Source organism: Dipodomys ordii, unplaced genomic scaffold, assembly GCF_000151885.1.
Source record: "Dipodomys ordii isolate 6190 unplaced genomic scaffold, Dord_2.0 Scaffold251, whole genome shotgun sequence".
NCBI classification, from domain to species: domain Eukaryota; kingdom Metazoa; phylum Chordata; class Mammalia; order Rodentia; family Heteromyidae; genus Dipodomys; species Dipodomys ordii.
Genome location: NW_012267467.1, coordinates 180,521 through 199,060, shown reverse-complemented (window position 1 = coordinate 199,060; position 18,540 = coordinate 180,521). Strand labels below are relative to the sequence as shown.

Here is an 18,540-nt window from a genome sequence, read left to right as displayed (position 1 = left end):
TTGGAATTTCAAAAGTAAAAGTAATTTCTAGGATTGTAGGTTTTTCGACATACTTAAAATATCTTCAGCTTAATCATGGTTATGATTTCAAAAATGTGTTTTTCTCTCTTTGTATCGATGTTTAGGTAGATTTAACTATGGCTATTTAAATTTGAATAACATGTAAGCCATATAGTATATAAAGCATTAAGCATTTAAAGGAGAAATTATAAAGTGTGCCCTTGTAAATAACCTGAAAAGACAACCAAATATCTAATTTTTATGAATGAATTTTTATTTTCCGACACTCAGTATTTACTCTCATGTAACTAGCTGGATCGTTCTCAAACATACTCTCTTGATGAATTTTATGAAGAGCAGTTGCAGCAAGGTGTGCGGGCTCTGAAACAACTGGAGGTCATCAAGGATAAATCCATTTTAAAGATAAGAAGCACAATCTTAAAGGTAACTCTTACTATGTACTGCCTGAAGCAGTACTCCAAATTGTTTCCTTGGGAAATGGGCAATTGGACAGAAAGGGCAGTTGACTGACCAACTGATACTACCTATGTAGTATGTATAAGAACTTTTTAGCCTGGTGCTGGTGGCTCGTGGCTGTCAGCTACTCAGGAGGTTATCTGAGGATCATGGTTCAAAGCCAGTCCAGGCAAGAAAGTCTGTGAGACCCTTATCTCCAATAAACTACTCAAAAAAAATCGAAAGTGGAGCTGTGGCTCCACTGTGGTAGAGTGCTCACCTTAAGCAAAAGAAACTCAGGGACAGTGACCAGGCTCAGAGTTCAAGTACCAGGACTGGCAAAAGAAAAAATAGAACTTTCCAAAATGTTACAGAATATGCAAAGAAATATGTATGTATTTGTTGATATATGTCTGAATACCTATATATGTATATTTATACATGAACCTTAAAGCATAGAATCTATCTTGAGCTGGCAATGTAAAGGGAAACTATACTAATAATAAAGTTTACAGCATTCATAAGATAAAGAAAAATCTATTGCTCAGGAAAAACACAACTAGATAAAATAAAACTTTACAAAGGATTTTATAAAGAAGATAATAAATGATGTCTTTGACACATTCTTATTGTATATACTGGTCACTAATACGTACTTCTTTGTGTGACTTCCCAAACTTGAGTCAATTCCTTGAAGTGAGGCATGAACTTGCAAACTTCAGAAGTAAATTTTTTCTTTCATTTTATTTTTTAAATTTAATGTTATTGTAGATGTGATGTACAGAGGAGCTACAGTTACATATTGTCAAACAGTGTTACCCCCCTCTAGTTTTTTCTCCCACTTTACCTCCCCTCCCCCCAACTCTTCCCTCCCAAGTTGTAAAGTTCATTTCTAACATAGTATCTTGTGAGGATCACTGTTGCATTGGTTCACCCTTTGTCCTTTTTCTCACCATTTTGTGATTCCTCTTCCTATCCCCAAATCAGACAAATATATATACAAGACACAGGGCACCAAAATAAAAAACAGTGACAATGGAATAAACCAAAGGGGGGAGGAAAGAAAGAAAAAAGAAATAACTTCACATAGTACATTAAAAAAAACAACACCTCTTGTTTGCATATCTTGAAGTTCATTTTGATTACCATCATTTGATATGGCTATTGAGCTATCGATCCTCTGCTAGGACTATGCTAGACATACTAATTATTACAAATGAGGGAAACCATGGAGCCTATGTTTCTTCGAGTTTGGTTTACTTCACTTAATATGATTTTTTTCCCCAAGTCTTTCCATTTCCTTACGTATGTGGGGTGATGTTGTTTTTTTCTGATAGATGCATAGACTTCCACTGTGTGTGTGTGTGTGTGTGTGTGCGCGCGCGCGCGCACGCGCACGCGTGTTGTGTATCACATTTTCTTGATCCATTCATCTATTGAGGGGCATCTGGGTTGGTTCCATGTCTTAGCCATGGTGAATAATGCTACAGTGAATATAGTTGTGCTGGTAGCTTTGGTGTGGCCTTTTTGTGATCATTTGGGTAAATGCCCAGAAGTGGGATTGCTGGGTCACAGAGGACCTCTACGTATAGTCTTTTGAGGAACCTCCATACTGCTTTCCAGAGTTGTTAAACCAGTTTACATTCCCACCAACGGTGTGGTAGCAGTCCTTTTTGGCCACATCCCTGCCAACATCTGTTATTTGTTTTCTTGATAATGGCCATTCTAACTGGGGTGAGGTGAAATCTTGATGTTGTTTTGAATTGCATTTCTTTTATGGCCAGAGATGTTTGTTGAACATGTCATCATGTGTCTACTGGCTATTCTTCTCCAGAGACATCTCTTTTCAATTCTTTAGCTCACTTGTTAATGCGGCAGTTGTTCCTTTGAGTTCTAAGTATATTTTAGATATGAGGCCCTTGCCTATTGTATGGCTAGTGAAGATCTTCTCCCAATCTGTGGGCTTTCTATTGATCTGGCTAGCTATGTCCTTTTTCCATGCAGAAGTTCTACAGTTGAATGCAATCCCATTTATACAGTCTTTCTTTCATTTGTTGTGTTTCTGGATCTTTATTTAGGAAGTTTTGACCTGTACCAAGGAGCCATAGTATATCCCCTCCCTCAATCTCTTCCTAGGGTAGTTTCAGGGTATCAAGTTGAGTCTGGTTCAGGGTGTTATATAAGGATCTAACTTCAGTTTTCTACATGTGGCTAGCCAATTCTGCTATTCTTCCATCTGATGATTTTAGCTTCCTTATTAAAGATTAGGTGGCTGTAGGTGTGTGGAATCCTTTTCTGTGTCTTCAGTCCTGTTCATGTGCCAGTAACAAGCTGCCGTGTGTGTGTGTGTGTGTGTGTGTGTGTGTGTGTGTGTGTATGGCTTTATAATAGAGTTTCAAGTTTGGTCTTGATATTCCTCTGGCACTGTTTTTCATGCTGAGGATTGTTTTTGCTATTTGGGGTCTTCTATTATTCCATTTGAATTTTTGGAATTCTACTATTAAAGAATGTTGTTGAGATATTGATGGGTGTTGCATTGAATTTGTAGGTAGCTTATGACAGTATTGCCATTTTCACTATATTAATCCTCCCAATCCAGGAGCATGGGAGGTTTCTCCACTTCCTTAAATCTGCTTTAATTTCCTTTTACAAGTTTTTAAAGTTTTTTTTTTTAATACAGAGGCCCTCCACCTCTTTGGTTAAGTTAATTCCTAGGTATTTTTTTGAGGCTATTTACAAAAGGAATTGCTTTTCTGATTTCAGCCTCACTCTTCTCCAGAAGTAAAATTTGAATGAAAGTTGTTGATAAAGTCTAGTCCTGCTATATTATTCAGGCTAATAAAATCTTGTAAACTACAAATCATGATTTCATCATGTCTTCAAATTGTAGGTTTCAGAGAAGGAAGACATAAAAGAATATTTTGAGGAAAAGCTGTCTACTCCTGACACATCACATTTCAAGCTGCCTAAGCTTCGGCGCTTATTAGAAACAAACCGGAGGTTTTTGGTCCTGGTTGACTACATATTTCAGGAGCTCATTCGTCAGCTTACGAACATTGCAGTCACTCAACTTTTGGAATTATTCAGTAATTCTGATAGAGTGCCTTTCTCAGTGGAAAAAAAGAATGAAAATCTCATCAGGTAATAAAATAGAGAGAGGGTCCCATAAATTAAATAAAGCTAGAATGTGAAAATCCCCCTTGTAACAGATATATTTATTTTTGAAATTCTTTGAGCTTATTAATTACTAATAATTTAATATTTTCCATGAAATTTAAGAAAGTAATCCCCATTTTCCTTTACATTTGACATAGATATAGTTGTTGTAAAAAATACAAGATGCCCAGAGAAACCAGAATTTCAGATAACAAATAATTTCTATATATAAATATGTTCCAAACATTACCAATGCTAAAATTATTTGAATTTCTGAATTTCAGATAAACCAGAAATTTCACTGAGTGCCCTGTATTTTCATTTGTTCAATGTGGCAATCCTTGTATTGATATACTGTATCTTTAAAGTTCAGAACCAATTCTTATAGATATGTGAGCTGCAAGTTCCACTGGAACTTGCCTTAGTTCTAAGAGATGTCTATTGGATATTTTCCTCAGCTAAGAAAGTCTTTGAAAATATTTTGATTATTTATTTGTTTATTGTGCCAGTACTGAGGCTTGGAGTCAGGTCCTGGGTGCTATCCTTTAGCTTTTTTTGCTCTAGTATAAAACTCTACCACTTGAGCTACAGCTCTTCTTCTGGTTTTTTTCTGGTTAATTAGAGATCAGGCTATTAAATACTGCTATTATAAATAATACTATTACCAAACAAAGCATGAAAGTAGCCACTATTAACTTGTGGAACATGAATATTAATTGAAGTAGTACAATATGTCCAAACTGCCACCAGTTAGAAATAGCGTCTAGCAACAGCTGCAGTCTTGATGGTGAGTGCGCTGAGTGCTGGGAGCATGCGCATCGGAATGGTGCAGTCTTCCCACCCATGAACATGGGATGTCTCTCTCCAGTTAGGGAGTCTTTCATTGCTTTCAGAGACATTCCCTACTTCTAGTGTGCATGCCTTAGTTTGTTACTTTTATTATAAGTATTTTATTTTTTATTTTATTGTGAATGGAGTTATTTTTATTTTTTAAATTTTTTCTACTTTTTTATTGTAAAAATGCTGTACAGAGGGGTTACAGTTATATGAGCAAGGTAATGAGTACATTCCCTATTGAGCATTGTTGCCTCCTCCGAATGGAGTTATTTTTGTGGTGTGGGGGGGAGGTCCGGTTGGGGGGCCTGAACTCTGGGCCTCAGCTCTTCAGCTCAAGGCTAGCGCTCTACCACTTGAATCACAATGCCACTTCCGGCTTTTTTTTTCTGCTTATGTGGTGCTGAGGAATCGAACCCAGGGCCTCAGGCATGTGAGGCAAGCGCTCTACCACTGAGCCACCTTCCCAGCCCGAGTTATTTTTAAATTTTAGGATAATCATTGTTTGTTTGGGAATAAAACTAGTTTAACTATATTGACCTTGTCCTCAGACACCTTGTTGAACTTACTAGTTTGAATGACTTGTTTGCTTTCTGCATATCACCTGAAAATACAATTTTATTCCTTCCTTTCCAAACTGACATCTTTTATTTGTTTTTGTTCCCTCATTACCCTAACTGGCATATTATGCAGTACAATGTTAGCAGTGGTGAGACTGAGTATCTGTATCTTGTTCTTTATTTTATATTAGCTAGGAGCCTTTCACAGGTGCTTTGTATCAGTTGAGGAAGTTCACTTCTATCTTTAGTTTGTTGGATGTCTTTTTACTCATGAAATGGGGTTGAATTGTTGTCAGATGCTTTTTTTCTGTGTCTATTCACATAAGTATATATTATGTTAATATATTACGTGTGTACATTTTTATTAGTTGATCTAGCCTTACATTCTTGGGATAAATATCAATACTTTGTATATTATAGCATATAATCCTGTATGTGTGCTAATATATTATTTGGTTTATTAGTCCACTGCCTTTAAGCACAGCCTCCCACAAGGTTTTAGGACACAAACAAAATATAGACATGTTCTTTGGCATAGTGCAACACAAGGGGCGTCTGACCCTCAGCAAGGCCCTGAAGCCTCACAAGTGGCAGTCTTCATTGTCGATAGTTTTCTAAATCAGCTTTTGGCCTTCTGTGTTCCTACCTGAACTGTCTATTATGCTGTACTTACAGTATCCTCGAGTTTCAATAGCCCTTACCTCCAAGCCCTTCCAATTTTCGCCTGTAAATTCTTCCTTTGCAGCTCACCTGAGGCAAAGGCCTGATAGTCACAAGGGTATTTTAGTTACAATGACCTGACTTGTCTGGCCTCAGTTTTCGGATTTTCAAACACCTGATGGAGAAAGCATTTACCTTAACTAGGTTTCAGAGGGCTCAGTCGATCATGGTCAGATGTGTGTTGTGGGGCAGAGTGGTCACACCATAGTGGCCAGGAAGCAGAGACAGAGTCAGTTTGCAATGGTGAGTAACCATCATGTTTGTGTGTAGATTCTCCCAGCAGGGCTAGCTCTGGTTCAAACCAAAATCCTGAGCTCTTGGTCTCCTGAGGAGCTAGGATGACAGGTGTGAGCCACCAGTGCTTGAAAATTCCCTTGAATATATATTTGTTTTCCATACTTTTCAGTCTCTTTTGTTTACTATCCCTTTCCCCAAATAGAACTTAGAAAATAGTGTTATATTCTTTTCCTGATTCCACTGAAATGAGATGCAATTTTTCCCACATTTTTATTAGAAAATATCAATTGTTCAATGTAGAGGGTTTCGTTGGCAATTTTTAATATTTATTTTTATTTAATTAATTAATTAATTAATTTGGTCATGGAACTTGAACTCTGGGCCTGGGCGCTGTCCTGCAGCTCTTCAGCTCAAGGCTAGCGCTCTACCACTTGAGCCACAGCGCCACTTCTGGTTTTCTGAGTGGTTTATTGGGAGATAAGATTCTCACTGACTTTGTTGCCCTGGGCTGGCTTTGAACTGCGATCCTCACATCTCAGCCTCCTGAGTAGCTAGTGTAGCTAGGATTACAGGCGTGAGCCACCTGGTGGCCAGCATCATTGGCTATTTTTTCTTAGGCTAAAAGATACATAACAATATATATCAATGTAACAATTTTAAGGTTTGATTTGGTAGCATTAAGTACCTTCATAACATTGTGTAACCATAATCACTATCCATTCCATTTTTTCCCCTTGAACTGAAGTTCTGTACCCATTAACAATAATTCTACAATATTTTCCTCCCTCTATTCTGTGTACCTCATATAAATGGAATCATAAAAGATTTGTCCTTTGTATCATTATTTCACTCGGCATAGTATCTTCAAGGTTCATCTACGTTGAAGCATGTATCAGAATTTCTTTCCTTTTCAAGATAATAAGATAATATTCTATTACCTATACATAGCATACTGTATTTATCTACTGATCTGTTGGAAAACATTTGGGTTATTTTCACCTTTTAGCTATTGTGAATAATGTTGCTATGAATATGTGTGTGTACATGCCTCCTTGGTTCTGGCTTATAATATCTTTGGGCACACACATACCTAGGCTAGATCTCAGGACAGTTCCGTGTCTCCACTTTGCTGAGCTGTGAGCTCAGAGCCTTGCGCTTGTCAGGCAGCGGAGCCCTGCCCTGACCCATTTCTGTAATATAGGGTCTTGCACTCCTTTCCAGACTCCAGCCCTCCTGTTTACACTCTGTGATTGCTGGGTAACCACCAGCCTTCCATTGAGTGGGAGGGGATCTTACTGGCTTTTGCCTAGGCTGGCCTTGACCCACAATTCTTCCATTTCTGACTCTAAGTAGCTAATGTTAGCTACTATTACAAACATGAGCTACTGTGCCTGGCTCACATCTGGCATTTTTATCTTTAGTTCATCTGGAGTTTGAGCTCTAGGCTTTGCACTTGTTAGGTGGGTGCTCTACAACTTGAGCTATGCTCTCAGCCCTTTTTTCCATTTTTTCAAATAGAGTCTGTCTTCCTTTTTGCCTAGAGTGACTTGGACTGCAATCCCCTATTTATGACTCACTACTTAGCTAGGATCCATGGGCGCATGCTACCATCCCAAGATTTCTTTTACTTCATGACATGATTATAAGCCTTGAAACACAACCCTCCTGATGCTAGCCTCTCGAGAACCACGTGCAGCTTTTTGAGGAAACGTCCTTCCTTTTCACAAGATTGTGCCCTCTTCATCCAGCAGTACAGCCAAACTCTGATGCTCTCTCCAACATGTATTATTTTCTGAGACTTTAGTTTTCTTTTCAATAATAGCCATTCTAATAGTAATGCCTCATTAGTAGTAATAATAATAATACCTCTAATTGTAATACCTCATTATGGTTTTCATTTGTATTTCCAAATGATTAGTGATGTTAATCATCTTTTTTTTTGTTGTTGTTGGTCATGGGGTTTGAACTCTGGGCCTGGGCGTTGTCCCTCAGCTCTTCAACTAAAGGCGAGCGCTCTACCACTTGAGCTACGGCGCCACTGTTAATCATCTTTTCTTGTACTTATTACCCATTTTTACTTTGGAAAAAAGGTCCATTCAGATATTTTTTAAACATTATAACTGTTTTTGTCCTTGAGTTATAGAAGTTCTTTATATTTTTGGGGGGGGGGTTGGGTCCGGTCGTGGGGCCTGAACTCTGGGCCTGGGCGCTGTCCCTCAGCTCTTCAGCTCAAGGCTAGTGCTCTACCACTTGAGCCACAGCGCCACTTCCGGCTTTTTTTTCTGCTTATGTGGTGCTGAGGAATCGAACCCAGGGCCTCATGCATGCAAGGCAAGCGGTATACTTCTTATATTAATTAGATACATGATTTTAAAAGATTACTTCCTCCTGTTTTTCAACCTAGAACATTGAAAGATGACTTTTATTCCTCCACAATAAAGATGACAAATAGTGAAGAACTCTTTGACTCAAATTCTGTTCAAGAATTAGGAGTGAAGGTAGATACTGATATTAACAAGGTAAGATGTTCTTAAAAATAACTATAGATTAAAAATCTAAGATGGATAATAAATTTTGGAGTTAAAAATATGATTCATGATTACAACAGTTCTTTGATCAGCTGTACACACTTTATGCACACATCTGCACATATACACATGTGCACATCTATACATACATTTATTCTGTTGTAAAAATCTATGACACCTACCTCAAATTTCTCATTGACATTTGTTTCACAGTTCACTTACTTTAACTTATAAGTGTAGTTATAATTTGCTGTTTAAATTTATTATCCTAAATTACACATTGTATGAGTTTTATACTGTCACTGGTGTGCTAATATTTCTGTTACATTAGATTGTGAGTAGCAGTAAAGTAGAGAAGGATTTGAGAAAGATGTGTGCACCAGTATTTGAAGTAAATCTGTGCTTGAGAATTCCTGAGAGTGATTCTTCAGAAAATATTGCAGAGAATGTTGATGGATTTGACCACTGTATGGTATGTGAAGACGATGAAATGTCAGAAGAAGGAGAAAATGTAGTCAAAAGTTGTTCAAGTGCAGACCTGCTCCTAGAAGCCAATAAACTTAAAACACTTGATGCCAGCCTTGAACCTGCTCCTTCAGGTAAGATGATGAGATTATTAAAACTGAAGAGAAATATTTTAAGATCTGGAAAATGATAGGTGAGAAAAACTTTCAACAGTTTACATACTATATATTCATTGATTTTTACAAATTTTAAGGTAAACAGTACTAAAAGTGAGCAATAAACTTACAGAATTATTTGTGGCATATGTGAATGTAATTTTCCTACAAATCTTTTTGTAAAATCCCACAGATTGAAGTTTTAAATAAAATTTCAAAATTTGTTAGCTAATATTGGACATTGTATAAATAAGAAGCTTAATGAACATTTGACAGTCTTTATTAAGTTAAAACACCTGAAGCTATATTACACGTTTCTGTACACATACAGTTTCTCACTTGGGAAAAGGATTTGATGACCCTCTTCATGAGAATGACGCCACCTAGAAATCTGTCAGGTGTTTAGACTCTTGGGTTAGGAGAGTAGCCAGCATGCGTAAGACCTGGGTTTCACCCAAAACACAAAAAAGAAGAAAGAAAGGCACACTCTTTCCTCTGTTAAACCACCTTTCTCAGGACCTAGAGATGCTTGAGTATTGCCTTTCACATAACCACGGCAGTTTGTTTATCGTGTGTTGGGAGAGCCTTGTCATATATCAAGTAGTTATGTAGCAGTTATAAATCTCACTGAATTCTTTATTCTTTTTTCCAATGGATTCCAATAAACACCGATGTCACAACAGCATATGAGAATAAACACATGTATGAGTAAGTATTAGACTTTTTTTTACATTACAAGCAATTGTATTTTTTTAAGTCACTGTATTATCCTAAACTACACTTTCTTTTATTTTCTCTCTAGAGTTCCAGAATTTCCTACAAATCTCTTTATACAGCCTAACCGATTGGAGTTTTCAATAAAAATTCAAAATTTGATAGCTAATATTGAAAATTGTATAAGTAAGTAGTTAAAATGTTTAGTATATTTTGAGCAATATTTTCTTAAATTCGAGCACCTGAAGCTACTAGCCAGTGGTATGACAGGCACAGAGTGTTAGCAGGTCATGCATTCACAGTGTTTGAGATCTTAATGTGAACTTGGAATTATTTGAAGGAGGATGAATTATGCACATAGAGTGTATAAACTACTGGAGTTAGGAAAATAACTCAAGGCTTGAAATTTTCAGTTATACACTACAGAATTTATTGAAATAGGAATATGTTATGTCATTTGAAAGCTTATGCTTATTTTAAATTCTGCATTATATTTAAATGAAACATGCAAATGGAGAAATACTAAGTTTTAGTAATGCCTACAGAATCCATTATGAATCAAGTAGCTGAGCAAAATCCAGAGATGTGAACATTCAGTAGTGTTACATATTTGAAGACATTACAAACAGCTGTGGTTTCTTAGTTTCTTTCCCCCAACAGTTCATAGACTTGTTCCACTGCTTTCTAGTTTTCAGAGTTAAAGATGGGACATCTGATGCCACTGTAAATTGCTTCTCTTGTATAAATCTGTCAGTTCTACTTATGGAAGTGTCCTGACTCATTATTCTGTAGACCAACAGTTTTGTCAGGGGTTTAATAAGTTGAAAGTTGTACATTTGGAGAAATAACTCTTCAGTGGTTGTTTGTTCTTCTTCCTGCATCACATTAGGTGGCTGTGGTGCTGGTATAACTTTTTTTTTTTTAATTTTTATTTTCTGTCGGTCATTCTGTCAGTCGTGGGGCTTGAACTCAGGGCCTGGGCGCGGTCCCTGAGCTCTTTTGCTCAGGGCTAGTGCTCTACCACTTTGAGCAACAGCTCCACTTCCACTTTTCTGGTGGTTAATTTGAGATAAGAACTTCATAGGAGAGAGATTTCTGGGCTGTCTTTGAACTGTGATCTCAGCCTCAGATCTCAGCCTCCTGAGTAGCTAGGATTATAGGCATGAGTTACTGGCACCAGGCTCTGATACATCTTTTTAAGGATAGCTCTGTGACAGCTTGGTTAAGGGCAGTGTCTACCAAATTTCTCCACTATGAATTTACTGTGCTCTTATAACTAATAAGTTTTAGGGGTGAGCTTGTAACATTATGCAAATATATTTCTAATCTAATTTAATCTAATCTAATTTGTATAATTTCATTATACAAATATATTTCTTTGTGGTGCTAGAGATGGAACCCAGGGCTCTAAGATATGCTGTACCACTATGATTTATGTATTACTCTTACCTGAAACGCATGCATTTGTACTGATACATCCTGCCCCAATTCAATACCTCAGGAGTCATTCTAGCCCTCTTTATATGTAACTTTCTCCTACCGTGAAAACATCTGGCTGATGTAATCAGAAATTTAGTTTGCTATAGTTTTGAAATAATGTATAATGACTACAGAAACCCGTGAGACACAAATCCATGTCTTGTTTCTCCTTTTCTTTCCCCATTTTCCCTTCATCTTCTCCCCTCGTTTTCCTACTCTAGCTTTTCTTTGCTCTTAGCCTTCCACTTCCTCTGATGCCTTCACCCCCTTTCATCTTTTCCGTTTCCTCATCCCTATCTGCTCTCCTTTCTTTTCCTTTCCCTCTCTGTCTTCCCTGCTTCCTCTGGCCTCCCTCCCCTCTTCCTTCTGCTTAGTTCACCATCGCCTTTTCCTTCTTCCTCATCAGCTCAGCTTACAGTTTGTAGTCTAAATGCTGTTTCTAAAGTCGCGTAGGCAAACGCCTTTCTTTCTCACTCTCTCCTGTCGGAGAAGTTACATAGTTCATTAGATTAATTTGTCACAATCTATTTTTCATCTTGAGTTCTTCCAATACCTTGGCTAACTTTCTAAAACTTATATACCAAAACATTTACATTCTGGGTTTAGGTGGTTTGTTTGTTTGTTTTTAAGTCATGGGGCTTGAACTCTGGGCCTGGGCGCTGTCCCTCAGCTCTTCAGCTCAAGGCTAGCGCCCTACCACTTGAGCTACAGCACCACTTCCAACATTTTCTGCTTATGTGGTGCTGAGGAATCGAACCCAGGGCCTCATGCATGCAAGGCAGGCGCTCTACCACTGAGCCACCTTCCCAGCCCCTGGGTTCAGTTTTATAACTGTCAGTCATTTGGGGGAATATATTGTTGTTGTTGTTACTATTATTGTTAAGGAGGTATATAAAGGGGTTTCAACTCCACAAGTCGGTGATGAGTGCACTGCGTCTTGGTCAGTGCTACCCCTCGACTGTTTCCCAGTCCCTTGCACGCCCACAGGCTGCACGTGATGACCTGTTCACCACTCTTTCCCTCTCCATTGATCGGCCCCTCCCCCTTGACCCTACCCCCAGAAAATCATGTTTCAGCTTCCAGGTGTTCATTTTGTCTTTTTTTTTTTTTGAAGTGGCTGTTCTGATAGTTTAACTGATACTTCATTGTGGCAATTACTTTTTCACTAGTAATTGGCAATGTTACTCACATTTTCTTCTCCTAATAAGCTGTTTATATATCTTCTTTTGTAAAATATCTTCTTTGGGATTTGTTTTTTGCCTATTTTTAGAAGTTTGGATGATGGTCTATTTATTGATTAGTTGTGTTCTTTATATGTTCTATGGACCAAGTCCTCTATCAAATACCTGATTTGCAAACATTTTCTCCCAATCTGTGCCTCATCTTACCATTTTCCTTCTGAGAACTAAACTAAATTTTTATAGAGCACAGCCCATCAATTTTTTTTCTCTTATGGATTGTGCTTTTTTGGTTTTATATCTAAGAATGGTGCCTAACTCAGTCTATACTGGTTTTCTCTTAGACAATTTACAGATTTGTATTTCACTTTTAGGAGTAGGATTCACAGTGACTTTGTGTAAATAAAGGGCAGAGTGTTTATGTTGTCTTGGCCTGTGGATAGCTAGATGTCTGACGGAGCTGTGCTTCTGCACTGTTGAGGTTGCATGCGCGAATCTTTGAACACTCATCGTGGCATAATACTCGTCACATAGCAGATATGTCTAAAATGCTGCCTAACTGGAGGGTTTGTTCTCAGTGTTTAATCATGCACCCTATCACCTGGTTAACTACAAATATTACCTCTGTTTTTATGGTATTTATTGTTGTTATTGAGGTGTTGTATAAAGGGGTTATAATTCCAAAATTCAGGTTATGAGTACAGTGCTTCTTGGTCAATGTCATTCTTCCTTTGCTTTCCCTTATTCTGTGATATTTGAATCAAGGCTTTACATTTATTTTTAAATTGTGTCTGTCTGTCAGTGTAGAATATTGTCTATCCCTCATAATAAAGCAGCTTCAATTTTCAGTAGTTCTAGAGAGCATGGATAATGTTAAAGTGTGGCTTTCAATGGGACTTCTGAAAATACTGATTTTTGAATTATCTATTTTAGCTTCAATTACCCCTTTTCACCAAGATCCTCGCCTGTCTAACTTTATTGACATAAGTTCAATTACGGAATCACCTAACGTCAAAAGTACTATGAACTTAAAGGAGACCAGCTGGCCAGATTCTCAGATTCTTTTTGAAACAGATCCTGTCTATCAAAATAAAGTAAGTTTAGAAACATCTTAGCTGAGGGAACAGAGTGCCACTGAAGTGCTTATGTAAAATGGTTTGTTGAAGAATTACCAGTAACATCGACAGCAGCTGGAAAACCAGCCCCAGCTTCTTTCTGTCTTCTCACACTTCCCACCCTGCCTTCTGCAGTGTCTTCTCATTTCCCCCGTGAAATGAGCTTTCTCCTTTAGGTGTCCCTCACAGTACTAGCTCCCCCCACTCTTCCATCACTGCCAAACTACGTATTTTCCCCAAATTAACAAGAGAATATAATTAGCCTAGCTGGGTCAGGATTCTACCCTATCCAAATTAGGAATTGAGTGAGTTAGATAAGGTATCGAATGGGCCTTTCTGAGGATGGCAGAGAGATCTGGCAAGGGAATGTGCTTCGAAACAAGCCTATTAACTGCAAAGTTTAGGGCTCAGTAGGCCTTTCCATAAAATCAAAATCTTAGAAAGGGTTAGTTAATTTTCTTAATCTTACCTTTCAACATATCTTGATATTTAATTGATTCTGAATGAGCTCCGCATAAAAATCTTGCTTAATTTTAAGACACTATTAACTTACAAGTCTATACCATTATTCATTCTTATAATAAAAATTCTAACTTTTTAATATTTTTATTTGCAGATTGTGAGTCTCCTGACTATTATCGGTAATTCAATGGGCCTAGTTAGCATTTACAGCTTCAAGTTTCTAAAATTTTGCACCATGGTAGAGAAGGCCAAAATCATGAATATGAAAATATCATCTGTTAGACATTTAAATTCTACAGAGTTTAAAATTGTACTGCGTAAATTCAGAACCTACTTTCGACATATTGTAACTATGGCTATTGAAAAACGCATTGGTATTTTCAACGTTGTTAGTTTGAATTTTCAGTCAGAATGCTTACCATATGTTGACAATGTCATACACACAAGCAGTAACCTCTTAAGATCTGTTATTGAGAAAAAGAATGCAAATCTCTTGGAAGTAAGTATTTCGTTTTTTTTGGTTTTGGGTTTTTTTGGTGGTAGTGGGGTTTGAACTCATTGCTTGCTAGACAGGTGTACTGCTCCTTGAGCCACACCTGTAGCCCTTTTGGTTTTGGTTATTTTTCGGATAGGAACTTAAGTTTTGCCTGGGCCCACATCAGACTTCATTCCTCCTGCTGGGATTACAAGCACACACCTCCCACCTCACTTGGCTTATGGGTTGAGATGGGTTTCATTAACTTCTGACCTGGCTGGCTTTGAAATACAGTCCTCCTGATCCATGCATCACTATGCACCACCCTGATGGTCTGCTTGAAAAGGGAAGGTAGAATCAGTAGAGGATCCATTAGGTCCTACATTTTTTTCTGCTGGGAGGCTTTATTACTGATTCTCTTTAAGAGGTTTATATCCTCCTTGGTTCAGTTTTGGTAGGGCAAATGCATCTAGGAATGTATCCATTAATTTTGCTCTGTAAGAGGTTGTATTTATCGTCATCATTTCCCCAGTCTTTTGAAATAAACCTAAAAATTGTATGTTTCCTAACAATCCCCTCCTCAAGAAATGATAGGTTTCAGTAATACAGCTCTACACCTTTACCAACTATAAGTCTGCTGTGAGACCATTTCATACTTTTAGTTCTGTATCATACAACTTGTTTACTGCCAGGATGTCCATCTTGTCCATTTGGATTTAACTATATGGGGGGGGGGGGAACTTCCAAGCAACCATGATGAAGAAATGCAGACTAGACTCTTTCCATGAAAAACCAAAACCTTAATACATGAAATACTTTCAGATGTTGAATAACAGAGTGAAAGAGTATTGCCTTTGAAATAAGATAAACAAATGAGAGATGTCTGCTTGGAGGGAGAAGATGGATGAAATTTTCAGGGCAGAGTCCTTTTAGAAAGGGAGGAAGAGTCGAGTACCAGTGGCTACATCTGTCATCCCAGCTACTCAGGAGGCTGAGATCTGAGGATCACGATTCAAAGCCAGCCCAGGCAGGAAAAGCCATGAAACTCTTATCTCTAATAGTCCACAAAAAAAACTGGAAGTGGGGCTGTGGTTTAAGTGGTAGTGTGCTAATCCTTGAGCTGAAGAGCTCAGGGACAGCACCCAGGTCCAGAGTTCAAGCCCCATGACTGACCAAAAAAAAAAGAAGAAAGAAAGAAAGAAAAAGGAAGGAAGGAAAGAAAAGAAAAGAAAAGAAGGGAAGAAGAATTGAAGGCCAGCCTAGGATTCATAGGAATATTCTGTCTCAAAAGACAAGGGGGGTGGCGGGTTGTGGAAAAGGAAAGAGAGCTTGGAGAGGGAGGGAAAACTTCAGAGATTTTGATGAGGGTTCATGATTGTCTGGTGGTCTAGACTAGAATTTTACGACAGTCTTTACACAGTCAAACTATAGCAAGAACCTGCTTCATATCCACCAAAACAGCTAAAAGTAAGAAGAATGGCAGTGCCAACTGCTAACAAGGATGCCAAGGAAGTAGAATTTTCTTTTTTTATTGTAAAAATACTGTACAGAGGGGTTACAGTTACATGAGTAAGGTAACAAGTACATTTCCTATCGAGTGTTGTTACCTCCTCCTTTGTTTTTTTCCCCTACCATCTCTTCCCTCCCCACCTCTCCATCTGCTCCTTCCGCCTCCAAAATTGTAAAGTTCGTTTTCAACATAGTGTCTTGTACACCTCATTGTTATAATGGGCCAACCTGTATCCTTATTTCAGCATTTTATTTCCCTTCCCCTCCCCAAATTAGAAAAATGTATAGGCAAGATTCAGGGCACCAGAATCAAATACAGTGAAAATGAGGGTTGAATTCTCAGACATCCCACAAGACTGAAAAAGTGGCATTGTAACCTTAACACACTGACAGTTACTTGTTGCTGTTTTGCTTTTTGTGGGACTTCAGCTCAGGGCCTGGACGCTGTCCCTGAGCTCTTGTGCTCAGAGCCAGTGCTCTACTGTTAGGACCACTTGGCGCTGTCTCCCCTCCTCGCTCAACTTCTGGCTTTTTTGATGGTTAATTGGAGATGAGAGTCTCATGGACTTTTCCTGCTTAGGCTGGCTTTGAACTAGGATCCTACTAAGTAGCTAGGATTATAAGGTAAGCCACTGGCATCTGACATGGCAATTACTTTGAAACATTCACTTCCTACTTGACCTGTCAATCCTAATTTTCATTATTTACACGTGAGAAATAAATACAAGTCCACACAAAAACTGACATTAAGTGAGATCATACACTGAAGAATCTAGATCATAAATCCTTACAAAGTGGTAGCCTCAGCAATCACGAAACATTATTCACAGAACTTCTTTTAAGTTTCAATAGCATTGATTTCAGATATGAGATTTATTCAAGTGCAGTTAACAATAGAAGGGTTGGATTGTGTTAGTGCTTTGGAACTTAAATAATACTTAGAATTATGTTGAGGTGATATCTTTATTTTTAAATTATATTTATAAAAGAGAAATTACAAAACAGCGCTCCAGGAAAAGTCGTCGTAATTATAATGAACATGTGGATGATTTCAGGTTGTGGAATCATCATTACAAAAGCTAGACCGAGATCCCACCGAAATAGAAGAATTTGTGGACCACTTCACTTTCTTGGAGGAAATGTCCTTAGAAATATCTAAATTAGAAAAAGAGTACTTGACAATTTCTCAGCTATATTCTGTTGTGAAGTATCACCAAATTGATATTACAGAAGAACAAAAAGCCCTATCTAAACTTCTTTCTATGAAGTTTGCCCAACTGAAAACATCTCTGAAGCTGAGTGCAACAAACAGATACTCAACAGTCAACAAGTTCAGGAACAACTTGGAAGCGTACATCACTGGCTTACGGGTGGATGTTAGTGATTTAAAAGCTAAAGTAAGTGTTTCCCACTTTTCTTATGAAAACCTTTCTCGGTCCCCTGCGTATGGATATTTTCTGTCTGTAGAGTCGTGGCTAATTTTTTTTTTTTTTGAGCTGGCACGCAGGGTCCCTTAGCTTTTTGCTCAAGCGTGGCGCTCTGCCCTTGAGCCACAGCTCTACCTCGGGTTCTTTTGGTGCCTTTCCTGCCGCAGTGGCTTGGAACCGTGACCCTCCAGCCTCAGCCTCCCGAGTAGCTGGGATGCCGGCGTGAGCCTCCCTTGCCGGTGCGGTGGTGCTAAGGCGGTTTGCTAGGCAGGCACTCCACCACTGGAGCCGCACCTTCAACCCTTTAAGATCTTGCTTTTGCCTGGACCAAACTAGACCACACTTGTAGGTCCATTTCCCACTGTGGTCCTGTTGAGAGGAGGTCTGGGAACTGCTCTCCGGGAAAGCTTCAAACCAGGACCGAATGGCTCGGAGTCAGGCGTGAGCCGCCATGCCTGGCTTTTCGTCTTAAATATTTTTATCCGTATCCATAGACAGAATTTGGCAATTTGTGGACTTGAATGGGAAATAAGACTGCATCTCCATTTTCAGTAACCTCTGTGCCTAGAATTTTCTCCGAATGTAGGTCACCGACAGCGGTGGGGCCGGGGATGTAGAGCGAAGCGCGCGAATCTAACCCCGGCCGGCCGCTGAGAAGGTCTCGCTGCGCTTCTCAGATAAGGACCCCGGTGCTGCTGTGCGCGCGCACCCGGGCGGCCACGGCGATGGAGATGATCCAGGGCCTCGCGGAGGAGGCCGCGGGCCTGGCCCACAAGGCCCAGCTGTACTCGAGCTACCAGGACCACTTCGACGACGGCCAGTCGCACATGCTCTGTCTGAACGTGGAGGAGATTGCCCGCATCGTGCTCTCGGAGGTGGCGGACATCGAGTGGGACCTGACGCTGAGGCGAATCCTGTGGGAGTCGCACGAAGAGTGGCTGACGCTCTTCCGGGAGTGGAGGAAATGCTCCCTCCATAGCATGGACGTGGAGCTGGTGCAGAGAACGGTGTCCAAGTGGCTGCATATCCTCCTCGTTCTAGAAAAAGGTGAGCGTCTTTCTCGCGCGCAG

The 18,540-nt window shown here is 39.1% G+C and overlaps 1 protein-coding gene across 1 annotated transcript in view; it reads left to right on the top strand.

Annotated features, from left to right (window-relative positions):
• Nucleotides 1-18,540, top strand: part of Dnah14 (dynein, axonemal, heavy chain 14) — a gene marked incomplete at its 3' end in the record, with an annotated part of 224,776 nt that overhangs the window by 29,388 nt on the left and 176,848 nt on the right. The window contains 10 exon segments of the mRNA XM_013036175.1: nucleotides 313-444; nucleotides 3,347-3,597; nucleotides 8,368-8,482; nucleotides 8,823-9,090; nucleotides 9,777-9,819; nucleotides 9,914-10,011; nucleotides 13,416-13,576; nucleotides 14,214-14,558; nucleotides 17,099-17,440; nucleotides 18,148-18,517. Coding sequence (XP_012891629.1) covers nucleotides 313-444; nucleotides 3,347-3,597; nucleotides 8,368-8,482; nucleotides 8,823-9,090; nucleotides 9,777-9,819; nucleotides 9,914-10,011; nucleotides 13,416-13,576; nucleotides 14,214-14,558; nucleotides 17,099-17,440; nucleotides 18,148-18,517 — 2,125 coding nt within the window.